Below are 16,713 nucleotides of genomic sequence, written 5' to 3'. Positions count from 1 at the left end.
TCGAAAGAGGGGATCACGTGACATTTCCCCCCTCCCCTCCGGGGACCCGGCATCCGTCATAAATATGAACCAGCTGCCAACCACCTGAATTTTGATCACAAGACTGTGGGGACGCTGCCACGGTCCTAAGTGCGAAAAACGGTCCTAAGTCCCTTTTTTTCAGTGCCGCTGTGTTCTGACCCAGCTCCCCAAACGCGGCAAGCCCTCTGTCATCAATCGACGATTCCTTTATGAGGAGCGCCGGCAACCCCAGCAAAAAAGTTTCTCTCTCAACGCAGGCTAACTAGCCTGTCCAGCAGAGACATGAATAGTTGTCTGTCACATCTATTCCTCTCCACCTCCTGCCTTTTATCCCCAGAGCTCGGGTGGGGCTTCGCTAGCAGCCGTGGCTCTTCCGTCCCGAGGGCCGGCCCATAGATTTCCACTGCTCTCCTCTCCTCTCCTCTCTGCCTTCTGCACATCCACGCGTCAGGCACCGGTCCCAGCTGTTCCTCCTCTTCCTCATCAGCCACCTCCAGACCTGGGGGCTGTTGACTCTCCATCGGAGGGATGACGGGCGGCCCAGGCTCCGCCTCTCCCTGCCAGCTCCATTCCCTCTTCCCCCTCTCGCAGCTCCCAATGCTCCCAAAACACCCACACCTTTTCCTCCTCCTCTGATTTGGCTGCTGACAGGACACAACACGTTGTAATTTTGAATCATCAGTCAATGAATGGCTGTAAGTCAAGGACTACCTGTATTTATGACGGTAGCGCTGTCCCCGGGCTCCTGTGATTCCCCCTTTTGCAACCTTCTGACAATGCCGGACTCAATTGTGGTTGCAAGTGAGGACGACCGGTTTAGTTATTCAGACAATGGCTTTAGCGTGGCAAGATTCTGTCCGTAGGCGAACAATCATAAGCCTGCCACAAAACCAGCAGCCTCCCTCGTGTAACCTAGAGCCCTTCCAGATGCTCTTCTGGACCCCCTGCCGACAACCCCTCCCCCCAGATGTCTTTACCCCTCCTCAGACTCCTTCAGCAGCCGGCTGGCAATCCGGATCAGCATGCAGTAGGCAAACTGGGACTTCAATCCGGATCTGGTGAATTTGTTCAGCATCTTGGAGACGGCGAGTCGGTCGCTTTTTTCTCAGATGGTAAAGCAAACCGAGAGCATGGTACTGTGGACCAGAGAGAAAGAAAGAAAGAAAGAAAGAAAGAAAGAAAGAAAGAAAGAAAGAAAGAAAGAGAGAGAGAGAGAGAGAGAGAGAGAGAGAGAGAGAGAGAGAGAGAGAGAGAAAGAAAGAGAGAGAGAGAGAGAGAGAGAAAGAAAGAAAGAAAGAAAGAAAGAGAGAGAGAGAGAGAAAGAGAGAAAGAGAGAAAGAAAGAAAGAAAGAAAGAAAGAGAGAGAGAGAGAGAGAGAAGAAAGAAAGAAAGAAAGAAAGAAAGAAAGAAAGAGAAAGAAAGAAAGAAAGAAGAAAGAGAGGAGAGAGGGAGAGAGAGAGAGAGAAAGAAAGAAAGAAAGAAAGAAAGAAAGAAGAAAGAAAGAAAGAAAGAAAGAAAGAAAGAAAGAAAGAAAGAGGGAGGGAGGGAGAGAGAGAGAAAGAGAAATAGAAAGAGAAAGAGAAAGAGAAAGAAAGAGAAGAAAGAAAGAAAGAGAGAGAGAGGAGAGGGAGGGAAGGAGAGGAAGGAAGAGAGAGAGAGAAGAGAAAGAAAGAAAGAAAGAAAGAAAGAAAGAAAGAAAGAAAGAAAGAAAGAAAGAAAGAGGGAGGGAGAGAGAGAGAAAGAGAAAGAAAGAGAAAGAAAGAAAGAAAGAAAGAAAGAGAGAGAGAGGAAGAGAGAGAGAGAGAGAGAGAGAGAAAGAAAGAAAGAAAGAAAGAAAGAAAGAAAGAAAGAAAGAAAGAAAGAAAGAAAGAGGGAGGGGAGGGAGGGAGGGAGGGAGAAAGAAAGAAAGAAAGAAAGAAAGGGAGGGAGGGAGGGAGGGAGGGAGAAAGAAAGAAAGAAAGAAAGAAAGAAAGAAAGAAAGAAAGAAAGAAAGAAAGAAAGAAAGAAAGAAGAAAAACAGGATTTATTCATTCCCTGAACCGGGGTCAGTTCAAAGCCAGGGAAAGGTCGAAGGAGACCTCAACACAGGTAGAGTACCTTCTCAGGTGTGCCTCCTGGAAGGGGGGGGGGGATTGACCTAGAATGTGGGAACACAGCTGCTTCGCTACTGACTTTCCTGATTGGTGATGACAAGGCCCTCAGTAAGCTGTGTGAGAATTATGATGGTACAGGGCGGGTGCAGTGGTTGGAATGCACTATTGCAGGCTACCTCTGCTAACTGCCAACGGTTCGATTCTCACTGGCTCAAGGCTGACTCAGCCTTTCATCCTTCCCAGGTTGGTAAGACGAGGACCCAAATTGTTGGGGGCAACAGGCTGACTCTGTAAACCCCAGAAGGCTGGAAAGCACTGTGAAGTGGCATCCAAGTGCTACTGCTATCTATCTATCTATCTATCTATCTATCTATCTATCTATCTATCTATCTATCTATCCTATCTATCCATCCATCCATCCATCCATCCATCATCTCTCTATCTCTATCTCCATCCATATCTATCATCTGTCCGTCCATCCATCCATCCATCCATCCAGTGATGGGATTCAATTTTTTTTTTACTACCGGTTCTGTGGGTGTGGCTTGGTGGGCGTGGCATGGCTTGGTGGGCATGGCTTGGCGGGCGTGGCAGGGGAAGGATATACTGTAAAATCTCCATTCCCTCCCCAACCCACCTAACCTGCTTTCCAGCTCCATTTTCCTGTGCAGGGCAACCAAAGAAGACCCAGCCAATCAGCTGGGACTCAATGGGAGGCGGAGAAGAGATGGGGATGGGGCCAGTCAGAGGTGGGATTTGCAGCTTCTCCGAACGACTCAAAATTTCTGCGACCGGTTCTCCAGAACTGGTCAGAACCTGCTGAATACCCACCTCTGCATCCATCCATCCATCCATCCCTCCACTATGCCGTATTGCAGGGTAATGCTGCCCACAGCTAGGAGTTGGATCCTGACTAGTTGAAGGTTGACTCAACTTTCCATCCTTCCGAAGCTGGTAAAATGAGGACCCAGATTGTTGGGGGGCAAGAGGCTGACTCTGTAAACCGCTGGAAAGGTGGACTGACCAGAGTGGCCTCCAGAAGACTTCCAACTTGCAGCCTGGATCCAGAAAGCTTCCCAGATCCCCTCCCCTGCTCTTGGGGATCCCTACCTGGACCATGACGTTGTCACTGGAAGCAGCTTCCTGGGCTTCGTTGATCCACCTCTTGACCACATCGTAGTTGATCTTCATCATATGCTGGAAAAGAGGGTCAAGAATCAAGAATCTCAAGCTGTGGCTCTGGTCAAAACCGATCTGGGTTAATGCCCAATCCCAGGTCATGCCCATCAAGTGATCGGTTTTTGGGGTGTGTCTGTGTGTGTGTGTGTGTTTTGAAGAGTCTGGAAGCTGAAGGAGGAGAGATTTATCTGGAAGGGTTGCATCTCCAAACCAGGAGGACACTGTATCTAACATTCAAGATTAACACATGAAGTATAAATACATTTTATAATGCCTTAGTAAGGCCATACTTGGAATATTATGTTCAGTTTTGGTCGCCACAATATAAAAAAAAAGAGGTTGAGACTCTGGAAAGCGTGCCAAGAAGAGCAACCAAGAGGATTAGTGGCCGGAGGCTAAAATATACGAAGAACGGTTGTAGGAATTGGGTTGTTCCAGTATAATTCCAACTGTGGCCTTACCAAGGCATTATATTATATTAACACTTCACGTGATCCTGATTCTATCCCTCTTGTTAATGCAACCTAGGATTGCGTTGTTGTTTTTTTGGCAGCTGCTGCATAAGGCTGGCTCATATTTAGGACTGGTTCATTTAGGACTCCAAGATCTCTCTCACAATTACTACAATTGAGCCAGGTACCACCTATGCCAGGGATTCCCAACCTTTTCTAAACTCTGCACCCTTAGAACCAGTGGTGGGATTCAGCCGGTTTGCACCGGTTCAACAGAACTGGTTGTCAACTTTCTGAGCAGTTTGCTGAACTGGTGGTTGGAAGAAATCATTAGGGCGGAGGACCCGGTGGTTAAATGATTTGAATCCCACCACCGGTTGGAAGAGACCTTGTAGGTCATCTAGTCCAACCCCTTGCACAGGCAGGAGACCCTACACCATGGCAGTCCAGTCTCTTCTTGAAAGCTGCCAGCGACAAAGCTCCCACAACGTCTGAAAGGTCACTAAGTAAACAGTTGTAAGCTGAGGACTTCCTGTATAGATATTTATGGCCAGCTTAAGCTCTCTGCAAGAAACTGGCCAACTGACTGTTAAGGGGAAATGAACGGGAGATAAGAAGGCATTGAGGGTGAGCTAGATTTAATAGATTAAAAGGGTTGGAAGCAGTGGTGGGATTCATCCAGTTTGCACCAGTTCGGGAGAACCAGTTGTTAACTTTCTGAGCAGTTTGGTGAACTGGTGGTTGGAAGAAATCACTAGGGCGGAGGACCGGTGGTTAAATTATTTGAATCCCACCACTCCCTAGAACGCTTCTGATATATTCTCACACCCCTTAAAAAAGTAAATAATGATATACATATACCGTGTTTCTCATATAATAAGGCCGGGTCTTATTTTTTTTTGAGCCCCCCAAAAATGGCTAGGCCGTCTTTTCGGGGGTGACTTAATTCCTCCCCCCCTTGCATGTTCGGGCGGGTGGCGACGGTTTGGATGTTGACCTTGGCGTTGGTGGGGCACTTCGTATCGGGGTCAACGCAGGCAGCACCATATCCGGGTGTGCAACAAAAGTACTTCCTAACGGCAAGCCCCCCCGCCATTCCCCCCCATTTCGCATGTTTTAATATAGGCCTTAATTTGGGGGGGAGGGGCTTCATTTCATTTCATGCCTATAAAACATGCTGGGACGTCCTATTGGGGGAGGCCGTATTGTTGGGAGAAACAGGCTAATTATACATACGTGCTATCGTTTTGAAACTTCTGAACCCAAGTTTTCGTACCCCCTGGAATATCGTCTCGCACCCCCAGGTCACGCTATACTTGTGCATTTGGTTTTCACTTGCCTAAATGTTAAAAACCCTTCCTTTTCTCTACACTCCATTTTGTGTTGTTAGATACAGTCCAGTTCGGGGGGGGCTACTTACCTGGTTCTCCCCGGTTCAGGCGAAGCTGTAGCGAATTTTATCATTTTTTTTGATGGCTGGTTTGGCGAACCAGCAAATCCCATCCCTGGCTGGCCATTTTGAATCGCAGGTAAGTACATCACCATGCAGCCCATTTTGAATCGCAGGTAAGTACAGGGCCTGCATGAAGGCTCCTCAGGAGCCCAGGGAGGACAAGAACGCTCCCCCCGCTATGGTGCAGGAGGCCGACTAGCCACGCCCACCATGGTCACGTCCACCCAACAATAGGGCAGAGAACCCCTTGTTAAAATTTTTGAAGCCCACCCCAGCCCAGTGTTGTGGTTCGCCGGCAGCAGGTGGGGACGGCTGAGGTCTCGGAGAGTGAGGACTCAGGTGAGGGGCCTGTGTGTGATGCAGGGATGGGGCCAGGACCATCAGGGAGTGGAGTGCTGCCTTCGGAGGTTGTGGAGGCTGGCAGCGGTGAGGAAGAGGCCCCCGAGGAGCCTGTGCCAAGTGCGTGTGTGCGCAGGGCTGCTCGAAGGAAAGAGCAGCTGCAGAAGCACGGGCGACTTGGGAGGAAGGCTGCAAGGTAATGGCCCCTCCCTAAAGAGATAAAAGCCAGCTGAGAAACCGGAGTTCTTTGCAGGAAGCAAAGACGTTTTTCCACTCAAGCCTTGTGGATGTTCAGAATATCTTGGTTGGTGTGTTTGGAGACTCTTTGTGTTGAAATATTCCTTGGCAACTTTATCTAGAGTTCTTGGCAGCCTTGCACCACTTTCGCAAGGCTCATCCTTCATTAGTTTGAAACAGCCTTTTCACTGGGAAGGAACGGAATGAGTAAAGAATCATTAAAAGGTTTTTGCTGTTACCTCTGTTTGGTGTTGTTTTCCTTGGAACAAGGTTTGGGTCAGAACACCCAGTCGTTAAATGAATCGCGGGTTTGTTAAGCAAATCTGGCTTCTGTCATAGACTTTGCTTGTCGAAAATACATGCTGGTTGCCCAGAATTCAAATTTAGATCACAGGACCGAGAGCTCTGGCCCTTCTTTACTCACCAAAGACGACACCAAGGCAGAACTGGACACACTGGGGACTTTGTCGACAATGGCTTGCTTCATGTATCTCTCGATGGCCTGGAGCATCGTTCCCTGAGAAAGCGAGAAGAATGGAGGCGAGATCAGACTTTCTAATGGCACATTGGCCAGAAATGACAGAAGATGGAATTACGTTCGCTGGAGCAGGGGACCTTTAGTCCACGGACCGGACGTCCAAAACAAAGCTGAGTAATTTTGTTGGCCGAGGATATTCGCTGTCTGGCTTAAAAGGTTAAGCTTCTAGCCCTTCACGGTAGAAAGCTCACCGGAAGTTTTTTCATCAAAACAAGATGGCGGTCCAGCTGATGCTTGTGGACTTCAACTCCCAGAATAAAAAAGGTTGGGGACCACTGCACTGGAGGACCTTTAGTATTTCACAAAACAAAGCTGAGTAATTTTGTTGGCCGAGATATTCGCCATTTCTGGCTTAAAAGGTTAAGCTTCTAGCCCTTCACATTTGTGGAAACCAATTGCCCCCAAACCAGAGGAGTCCAAAAGGTGGCAACTTGTGGACTTAAATTCCCAGAATTCCTCAGCCAGCAATTTAGTGCTTCTATTTTGACCCAGCTCCCCAAAGACGACAAACCCTCTGAAGTTGAAGCAATGATTCCTTTATTTTAGCTGCGGTGGCTCTTCCGTCCCAAGGACCGGCCTATAGATTTCCACTGCTCTCCTCTCCTCTGCCTTCTGCATATCTACGTATCAGGCACTGGACCCAGCTGTTCCTCCTCTTCCTCATCAGCCACCTCCAGACCTGGGGGCTGTTGACTCTCCATCTGAGGGATGACGGGTGGCCCAGGCTCCGCCTCTCTCTGCCAGCTCCATTCCCTCTTCCCCCTCTCGCAGCTCCCAGGTTGCCCTGATGCTGACCTTGACTCCCACGCCTCCTCCTCCACCTCTGATTCGGCTGCTGGAGTGCCCAGGGGCCAACAGGCCACAGCAGTTACTCAACCTTAAGCCATTTTAAGATGGGTGGACTTCAACTCCCAGAATTCCTCAGCCAGTCATAGTGGCTGGGAGTTGAAAGTTCACAAGTCTTCAAGTTGCCAAGTTTGGCAAGACCCTTGCTCTTAACCAGCAGTTCCCAAACATCGGCCATTTTAAAATGGCTGGACTTCCAGCTCCTGGAATTCCCCAGCTGACGATGCCCCATCGGTTGGGCGATGGTCTGTTTCCCGATCGTCGTTATCAACTCATAAAATATTTCTAGGGTCTTTTTAGAGTTGCCAACGAAAAGGGAGAGGGGAGCAATGCAGCAGCTGCAAAACAGAAACTGTATTCCATAAATGTTTTCAAAGATAGTTTCCAGGTGACTGAAGTTTCTGCCGGGGAAAATTCTAACTGGAGAGCCTGATTGGTGACTCTGGGCTATGGAGGTATCCCATTGGAGAATATGAATTACGATATGCCCGGGGGGGACGGGGACCAGGGTCAAGGGTGACCATGAATGATGTGCCTCAGTGTTGGCTACACCGGCATTTCTTCTCCTAATGAATCTTTTTTGAGCTTTGAAAATCAGGCTAGAGACTCATGATTTAAATGGGGGTTACTACTGGAGCCCTGACAATCATCATGACTCACAACCGTGGTGGTAAGTTGAGGACTACCTATAAAAGAAACTGAGGCTGGAGGCCGCATCTCCGGAGACCCCACCCCCCCCCCCAGCATTCAGCCGGGGGTTCAAAATCTCATCCATGACCCAAAACATCCCTCGTTTTCATCCTCCTCTTTTACAACTGGAAAGATGTCATACTCACATCCGTGATCCGACACAGGGCTCGGATTGCCGGGCCTCGGTAAACGTCTTCTTTCCCTGTCATATCTTTAGTTAGGCTGAAACACAAAACACAACACTCGAATTAAGATGATTATGGAGATTCTCAGTCCTCCAGGTCATCATGGTCTCAAAAGTGCTTTTTTTATTTTTCAAGAGGCAACTGGACTTTCTGGTTTTGCTTTGGAGACACATTTCGCTTCACATCCAGAAGCTTCCTCAGCTGCCCCTCCCATAAGGGATAAAAGTCAGACCTCAATGACGAAACCTTTGCCGGAAGCAAAGTAGTTCGATCGGTTCTGAGTCCTCCTTGAAGCTCTGTGAACTCTGGTCAGTTTTTTTCTTGTACTTCGGTTGGTTTCTTTTATAGTTAATTGGATACTTCTGTTTTTGGCAGCATTCCACAGAACCAAAAGGCGTGTGCTTATCTTGGGGAACTGTTTAAGATTAGTTCTGGCTGGGAATGGAAATAATTCTATTCTCCATTCCAGATTCTCTTCTCTTCTTTTATTCTATTCTCCATTCCATATTTTCTCTTCTCTTTTCTCTTCTTATTCTATACATTCCATATTCTGTTCTGTTCTATTCCTTATTCTATTCTATTCTGTTCTGTTTTATTCTATTCTACTCTCCATGCCGTATTCTATTCTCCATATTCTATTCTATTCTCTCTTCTCTTCTCCTCTTCTCCATTCCATTTTTTTTCTTCTCTTTTCTCTTCTTTTCTTTTCCTCTTCTCTTCTTATTCTCTTCTCCATTCCATAATCTATTCTATTCTGTTCTATTCCGTTCCAATTCCTATTCCTATTCTTATTCCAGCTGAAATATGATGCTTCTAACCCCAGAATCAAGACCAGATACCTGCTGGTGACGATGATCACGTCTTCTGAGATGTTGGCCATCTCTTTGATGGTAAGGTAACACATTCTCCTTAAGGTTTGCTGCAGAAAGACCACAATTAAAGTTGAATTTTCCAAGGGGTTGCTGAGCCACTGCAGTTTTATCACTGCACAAGACCTGTCTAAGGGCCTTTGAGCATTGGGGGTGGGGTGGGTGGGTGGGTGGCGGTTTCCAACCTTGGCCACCTTAAGAATTGTGGATTTCAATTCCCAGAATTGCCCAGCCAGCATAGCTGGCTGGGGAATTCTGGGAGTTGAAGTCCAGAAGTCTTAAGGTGGCCAAGGCTGTAGACCCCGTTTTAAAGGAAGGACACCCCTAAGGAGGTTGCCAGCAGCCCCCAACCCAGGAATAGGAAAACAAGGGTCCCAGCGAAGAAATCACTCACATCGTTGGACTGGAATAATCTTGTCATCGCAAAGAAGGCTTCGGTGGCTTCCGTGGTCCCAAAATGCTCCCCCTAGAGAAGACAAACAAATCAGTGGTGCTTTAGGCCAAGGCCCAGGGTCCTCCAACGGCTAAAGGCTCCATTGTCCCTTCTCCTGGTCTCAAATGATGGGACGGCCCCACAAAGGAAACCAAAACAGACACCAGTTAATTTCACACCGGATTCTGGGTGGCAAAAGGAGATGGGCTAGGCCGCAGGGATGGCGACCCTTTTCAAGCACCGAGTGCCCAAAGCAGAACATGCGTGCATGCGCATGTGCCAGACACCTGTGTGCATGCCTGTTTTTTGGCTGCTTTTTTTTGGGGGGGGGGGTGTTTCCAGGCCATTTTTGGGCTGTTTTTTGGGCCATTTTCAGTCTGAAAATGGTCCAAAAAACCAACCTGTTTTGGGGTGTTTTTCAGACCAAAAACAGCCCCAAAATGGCCTGAAAACTACCTGAAAAGGCCTGAAAACCAGCCCAGAAAATGGTCTGAAAACCAACCTGAAAAATGGCCGGAAACCAGCCTGAAAAACGGCCTGGAAAACAGCCTGAAAACGGCCCGGAAAACAGCCTAAAAGAGGCCTGAAGGAGGCCTGAAAAATGGCCTGAAAATGGCCCAGAAAACAGCCTAAAAACCGACCTGAAAAACAGTCTGAAAACCGGCTTGAAAGGCCTGAAAACCATCCTGAAAACTGGCCCAGAATATGGTCTGAAAACCAACCTGAAAATCAGCCTGAAAACCGGCCTGAAAAACAGCCTGAAAACGGCCCGGAAAACAGCCTAAAACAGGCCTGAAGGCCTGAAAAGCTGAAAATGGCCCAGAAGCCCGAACAGCCTAAAAACCGACCTGAAAAACAGTCTGAAAACCGGCCTGAGAGGCCTGAAAACCATCCTGAAAAACGGCCCAGAAAATGGCCTGAAAAACATCCTGAAAATCAGCCTGAAAACCGGCCTGAAAAACAGCCTGTTTTTTGGCCATTTTTCGGGCCGTTTTCTGCTGCTCCGACACCTCCAGCATGGAAACCAGAAGCTCTGCAACCCTCATTCTGATCTTCCACCAACCTTCCTGGAAGGCCTGGGGAGAGCGGGAGGCAGATTACCCCGATTCCTTGGGGTCCCTCTTAAAATGGGAACGCTGGCCCCGTCCCGAATTTCAGGGAGGCTGCAATAACTCCCCTCACCCAGAGCCTCCCTCTGCTCCCCACAAGCTGGCCCAGACGGAGCAACGCGCCGCTGTCCTGCCCTGGACCAGCTGCATTTACCTGGTTTAGCAAGTAAAGGATCTTGGTTAGGATGTGCAGGCATCTTCGTGGGTTGATGGGCGTCTCGTTGAAAATACGAGCCTGGAGAGGGAAAGAGAAAAACCAAGGACATCATCGTTATTATTAAGTTTATTGGATTTTTATTTTTATACATACATCAATATCAATACATGAACAGTGTGGCCCTCTGGGTATAATTCATGTTGATACAAGTAGCATCTATATGACTGTACTTCACACAGTATATTTAATAAAGATATTTAATCTTCTATATATATAAAAGTGAAAGACCCCCTCAGGCATCATCACAAAATCTCCAGAACCATAAAGCCTACAAAATTGAAAGTTGGCACCTATGTTCCTCTTGGCTTCTAGGGGCTCACTAAGAAAGGATTTTTCCAAGTGACCATCAGAGCATTTAGAGTATTTCCTATATTATTATTATTATTAATTACACTCTGATGCTAAGGAGTTCTACTCCCTCCCCACCTGAAAAAAGAAATCTCTTCCAAATGCAAAACACAAGCAGAAAAGTTTTAGTTTCAGTTTCAGTTTCACAGCAGCAAGCAGCTTTAGTACAGAACAGTTGAGCTAAGCCAAGCCCAGGCTCCTTGCTGTCTCCTTGCTCACACAGCAAATACTGCTTCAGTTTCCAAACAGCCCTCAACTCTCTCACACACTGACAGGACGCTAGCCAGATGAATACCAATGGATGCTGGTAGGCAGAGGCAGAATTTTTTTGCCCCTTATTTCCCTCCCTAAAAACTAAGCCCGATCACATACTTTCGTAGCGAAGCATGGGTATCGAGCTAGTAGTAGTAATATTTGTTACATTAATCAAAGTTATGTAATACTAGTATTAATATACATGTTTGTTTTAAAGTAGTTATTCAATATTTCAATGTTCCATTTAATGCCAATGGTAATACTATTTAAGCATGCATAGTAATATCAATTTTAACCTCTAATCTTTCCATCTAGTTATTGCTTATATTCTATTATATAAAAATTATATATGCCAATCACCAGGAGAGGGTGAGTTCTAGTCCCACCTTAGGCATGAAAGACAGGTGGGTGTCCCTGGGCCAATCACCAGGAGAGGGCGTGTTCCTCCAAATGATGGAGGGGAGCCAATGCAGAGAAGGCCCTTCTCAGTCCCACCGGCTGACCACCTCAGCAAAGGAGACGAGCAATTACACACAAAAATAAATATTGTGATCTCTTTGCACATCAACCAGAAATGGATGGCCACAGAGATAGAACCAACCACAAAAAAATAAAGTCAAAGAAGACTCCACCCTACCTCCTGGAGGATCGCGCTTTTTTCCAAATGTTGGAAAGGGTTCGAGCCGCTACCTGAAGGAGACAAAAGTACACGACATGAGCCCATGACACTTCAAACAAGTGGGATTTGCAATGCTCCCTTAGATACTTTCAGCAATGCCAAGTGAGACCCTCCCATCAAAAAGTCCCATCCCCACGGAACGGAGGCTACATGCAATTGTTGTGGTTTGTGGGCAGCCTGCAGAGCTGGCAGCAGAGTCGGACAGTGGGGAGGAACATGGGCCAGTCCGGGAGTCTGGGGAGGACTTGGATGAGGGTCCTGCGTCTGATACAGAGATGGGGCCAGGGTCATCTGGGAGTTATGTGCTGACTCCAGAGCCTCCAGAATCTGACATCAGCAAGGAAGAGGAACAGGAGGAGCCTGTTCCCAGTGCTTGCTTGCACAGAGCTGCCAGAAGGCTAAGACAAAAGTGGAGACTCAGGAGTAAGGCTTGGAGATGATTGGCCCCTCCCATAAGACATAAAGGGGGAGCAAAGAGACAGGAGCCTTTGCAGGAAGCAACTTTGTTTGTTCTGGTTGGTTTAAATTCTGAAGCTCCATGTTGACTTTGTGCTCTGTTTGGCCTCGTATAACTAATTGAACATTTAGTCGTTGGCAGCATTTCAAGGAAGATAAAGGTTATCAGACTTATCCTGAAGGACTTTGGCAGACTTCCATGGGACGATTACAAACTGTTTGGGACTCATTACGGGCTGTGAATGACTAACATTCACAGTTGTTGAAATAAGAAAAAAGGGTTTTGGGACTAACGTGTGTTTGTTAGTGTCTCCATAAGTCTTGGTCAGAACAGCAATGTGAAAATGCGCAAGAAATAGGAGTCGTACATGACAGTGATGAGGCGAAACAGACCTTCTTGGCCTCATGATTTTTTTTTTCCTTCCAAGGCTTGAACTACAGAATAACAGAGGTCTTCTAGTGACACAGTTAAGATCTGGCTTCCCCACTGGCTTTCCTCATCAGAAAGTTACAAAAGATGATCACATGACCTCAGGACACTACAATCATCATAAATATGAACCAGCTGCCAAGCATCAGAATTTTGATCTTGTGACCATGGGGATGCTGCAATAGTCGTAAGTGTGAAAAAATGGCCATAAGTCACTTTTTTCAGGGCCGTTGTAACTTTGAACGATCACTGAATGAACTGTTCCACGTCAAGGACTACCCGTACAAGTATCAGAGGGAATGAGGGATTGCGAGAGCGGCTGGGAAACTGTCACAGTACGCTGAAAATGTAGATCGTGTGACTACAAGCTACAACTAGCAGCAACGAAGCAGCCACCATTTCCCCAAATTTCATTCCCGGAGGAATAACAGGTCTGTTCTGACCCAGGCTTCGTCAAACGTAATTAATCACAAACTTGTTTTAAAAGCAAAACCTATTTTATTGCTTTATATGCTGGGAATTGTTTGCCTTCCCAGCCAGATCTTAAACAGTTCCCCAAGATAAGCACATACCTTTCAGTTTTGTCGAATGCTGCCAAAAACAGAAATATCCAATTAATTATAAAAGAAACCAACCAAAGTACAAGAAAAAAACCAACCAAAGTACACAGAGCCTCAAGGAGGACTTGGAACCAATCGAACTACTTTGCTTCCTGCAAAGGTTTCGTCATCTTTGCCTGACTTTTATCCCTTATGGGAGGGGCAATCACTTCCTAGCCTTACTCCCAACTCACCCCTTTTTTTTCAGCTGCTCTCGCCTTCTAGCAGCTCTGCGCACGCACGTACTGGGAACAGGCTCCCCTTGTTCCTCTGCCTCACTGCTGCCAAACTCCAAAGGCTCCGAAGGCAGCACCCCACTCCCAGATGGTCCTGGCCCTATCTCTGCATCGGATGCAGGATCCTCGTCCGAGTCCTCTCCAGACTCCCTGACTGGTCCCCTTTCTTCCTCACTGTCCGATTCCACTGCTGGCTGCACCGGCTGCCGGTGAACCACAACGAGGTCCCAGATTTTGGCCACACTGGAGAGACCTTGGTTCCAAAATCGCTGCCTCTATGATGCGCTGCCTCTATGATGCGCTCTCAACGAGTTTTAGTAATACGTAGCCTGGCAATATTTGCCATGCAAGGACCTTGTCACCCCAAACGCTTGGAGGTAAGGCAGGTGTGGTTGGCCTCTGTACCTGGGGACCCTCATTTGTAAAAAAAAAATACCCACTTCACGAATGCATGGCACAACATAGACCAAACTCATCGGGACAAGATTCAGCAGCCCACCTCCATTTAAAAGACAAAGGTCACTCTTTGGAAGACAGCAAAGTCCACATTTTGGGCATAGAGGACCGCTGGTTTGATGGCGGTGTCAACTCGTAAAGCATTCCTATGCCTGTTTCCGAGTTGCCATAAGGAGAGAGGGGGGAAACCTGAAGGAGCAGTACAGCAATTAAAACCAGAAACACATTCCACACTTATCTTATAAAGATTGTAGCCTAGGCTACTGGATCTTCTGCCCAGGGAAAATCATTCATTGGAGAATGTGATTGATGACACATCCAGGGGTTGTGGTGGTGGGAAACAGAGTCATAGGTGATAGTAAATTACGTGTGTCAGAGTTGGCTTCATACGGGTTAGTGCTGGACATGTTGCTCCTAATAAATTTTTTTGATTCTTTTGAAGCTTGGCTCGAGGCTCATGATTTAATTAGGGCAATCGTTGGAACTCTGACAGGCGGGGTTTAAAGAGGCCATCTGTGTCAAAATTGAACAGCCCTCCCTCAACGGAGGGGGAGGGATACAACACTATCTATCTCCAATCTACAACACAATCCTTTCAACAGTTCCAAGAAGGCTCCATACTCCTCAGGTGACCCTGAGGACGCAGATAAACCTCAAGGTGGCCTCAACGACTCTCAGAGAGAGTACAAATGACCAGATGACTTTAAGAAATATAAATCCCTTACTATTCGGTCAGAACTGAGGAAGCTTCTTGGATGAGAAGTGAAACATCTTCAAAGGACAAAACAAAAAAGGTCCAGTTGCCTCTTGAAAAAGCCCCTTTGGGACCCTCATTTGAAGTTCAGTTTTGACTAAGATTGAGAAGATGGGAGTTCAAGTCAAATTTGAGCCATCAGGGGGACTTTGGGTCAGTCCCTCTCTCTTTATCCAAGAGTCAGGGGCCTTTTTTGGGGAAGAGGGTTCGGCTAGAGAGGGTCCGCCTTTGCTCAGACGTGGAAGATCTTTCAGGGAAAGAAAAAAGCAGGGCCTGGGGGTGGAGTCAAGAGAGGAATCGGCCTGGAATCATTACATTGTCACAAAGGCTCCAATTCCCTTTGAATTACATTGACTGTTATCTAGAGCCAATTCAGTGTTGACTAGAGCCTTGTGGACAGACATGGATAATAAATCTTCTGAACTGGAAACCATGTGTAATCCTGATTCTTTGTGTTCGTCAGGTGACAGTTGAACCTAGGAGTCCTGAAGATAGAGGACAGATTGTCCTGCAGACAAACTACGGGTTGCTAATCAATCAAAGTAGAGCCTTTACCAGAGATTGTGTAACATATAAAAATGAGAATTTTTACATGGCAGGAGAAACATAATAGGAAGTTGAATGTAATTGCATTTAAGCAGTGCCTATGCCAATGTTTCTCAATTTCATCTGCTTGAAGATGGGTGGACTTCAACTCCCAGAATTCCCCAGCTAGCATTTATTGTGACTTAAAGGCTGCTCTATGATCTGTGTGTCCTGAAGTTGTTGAACACAACCAGTTGAAGTCCACCCATCTTGAAGTTGCCATGATTGAGAAAAAAAAAAGATTCTTCTAAGGCCCCTGAAAATAGGACAAGGAGTCATGGGTGTCACTGCTTCCCGGAGTTGGAAGGTTTCAAAAACAAACCACCATTTAACCAGGATTGCATAAGGCGAGGGTGTCTAACCTTGGCCCCTGTAAGACCAGTGGAGGAATCATGAATGAATCCTAGTGTCAGGATTCCAGCCATCGCCCTAATTAAATCATGATTCTCGAGCCAAACTTCAAAAAACCTCAAAGGATTTATTAGAGGCGACATACTGGCACTGCCCTGTATGAGGCCAACTCTGGCATACGTCATTTACAGTCCCCTGTGACCCTGTTCCCCCCCTTCCTCCTGGGTGTGTCATAAATCAGGTTCTCCAACTAAGCACATTCATGGGCTGGGTGTCATCAATCATGTTCTCCAATTAAAGACATTCCCGGACAAAAGCTCCGGTAGTTTAGCTACAATTTTTTAAAGATAAGAGTTGGAATGTACTTTCGCTTCCAAACTGCTGCACGGCTCTTCCAGATTTCCTTCCTCTCCCCCCCCCCCGCTACTTTTTATGGCAACTACTAAAACAGGCCTAGGGATGGTTTATGAGTTGACATCTAGTTGGGTCCAACCTTGGCCACTTTTAAGATATGTGGACTTCAACTCCCAGAATTCCCCAACAAGCCGTTCATGGGAACTGAAGTCCACAACAGATCTTAAAAGTAGCCAAGATTGGACACGCCAAGTCATTCATTTATGGCTGGCTGGGGAATTCTGGGAGTTTTGAAGTCCACGGGTCTTAAATTGGCCAAGGTTGGACACCTCTAGTACAGGTAGTCCTCACGACTACAGGTGAGCCCAGCATTTATGTGGCTCAGTGAAAAATTGGTACCATTTTACAACCTTTCTTGCCGCAGCTGTTAAAGCGAATCGCTGCAGACCTGAAATGAATCTGGCTTCGTCCACTTTGCCGGTCAGGTGGTCACAAACAGGGGACTCATGTAACCCCAGGACACTGCAATACCGTCATAATTATGAACCA

The 16,713-nt window shown here is 47.0% G+C and overlaps 1 protein-coding gene across 1 annotated transcript in view; it reads right to left on the bottom strand.

The window, feature by feature from the left end:
* The window catches only part of COPG2 (coat protein complex I subunit gamma 2), a 54,042-nt gene that overhangs the window by 36,245 nt on the left and 1,084 nt on the right, over positions 1-16,713 (bottom strand). Inside the window, 9 exon segments of the mRNA XM_087968936.1 lie at positions 999-1,123; positions 1,125-1,157; positions 3,225-3,311; positions 6,199-6,291; positions 7,995-8,070; positions 8,873-8,952; positions 9,297-9,368; positions 10,599-10,679; positions 11,902-11,954. Coding sequence (XP_087825062.1) covers positions 999-1,123; positions 1,125-1,157; positions 3,225-3,311; positions 6,199-6,291; positions 7,995-8,070; positions 8,873-8,952; positions 9,297-9,368; positions 10,599-10,679; positions 11,902-11,954 — 700 coding nt within the window.

The sequence above is a fragment of the Notechis scutatus genome, chromosome 6, assembly GCF_049901735.1.
Source record: "Notechis scutatus isolate UNSWTSFEM ecotype Mainland chromosome 6, rNotScu1.2, whole genome shotgun sequence".
Taxonomy (NCBI): Eukaryota; Metazoa; Chordata; class Lepidosauria; order Squamata; family Elapidae; genus Notechis; species Notechis scutatus.
The sequence above is the reverse complement of the archived record's forward strand: the minus strand, read 5'-3'. Positions and strand labels throughout refer to the sequence as shown.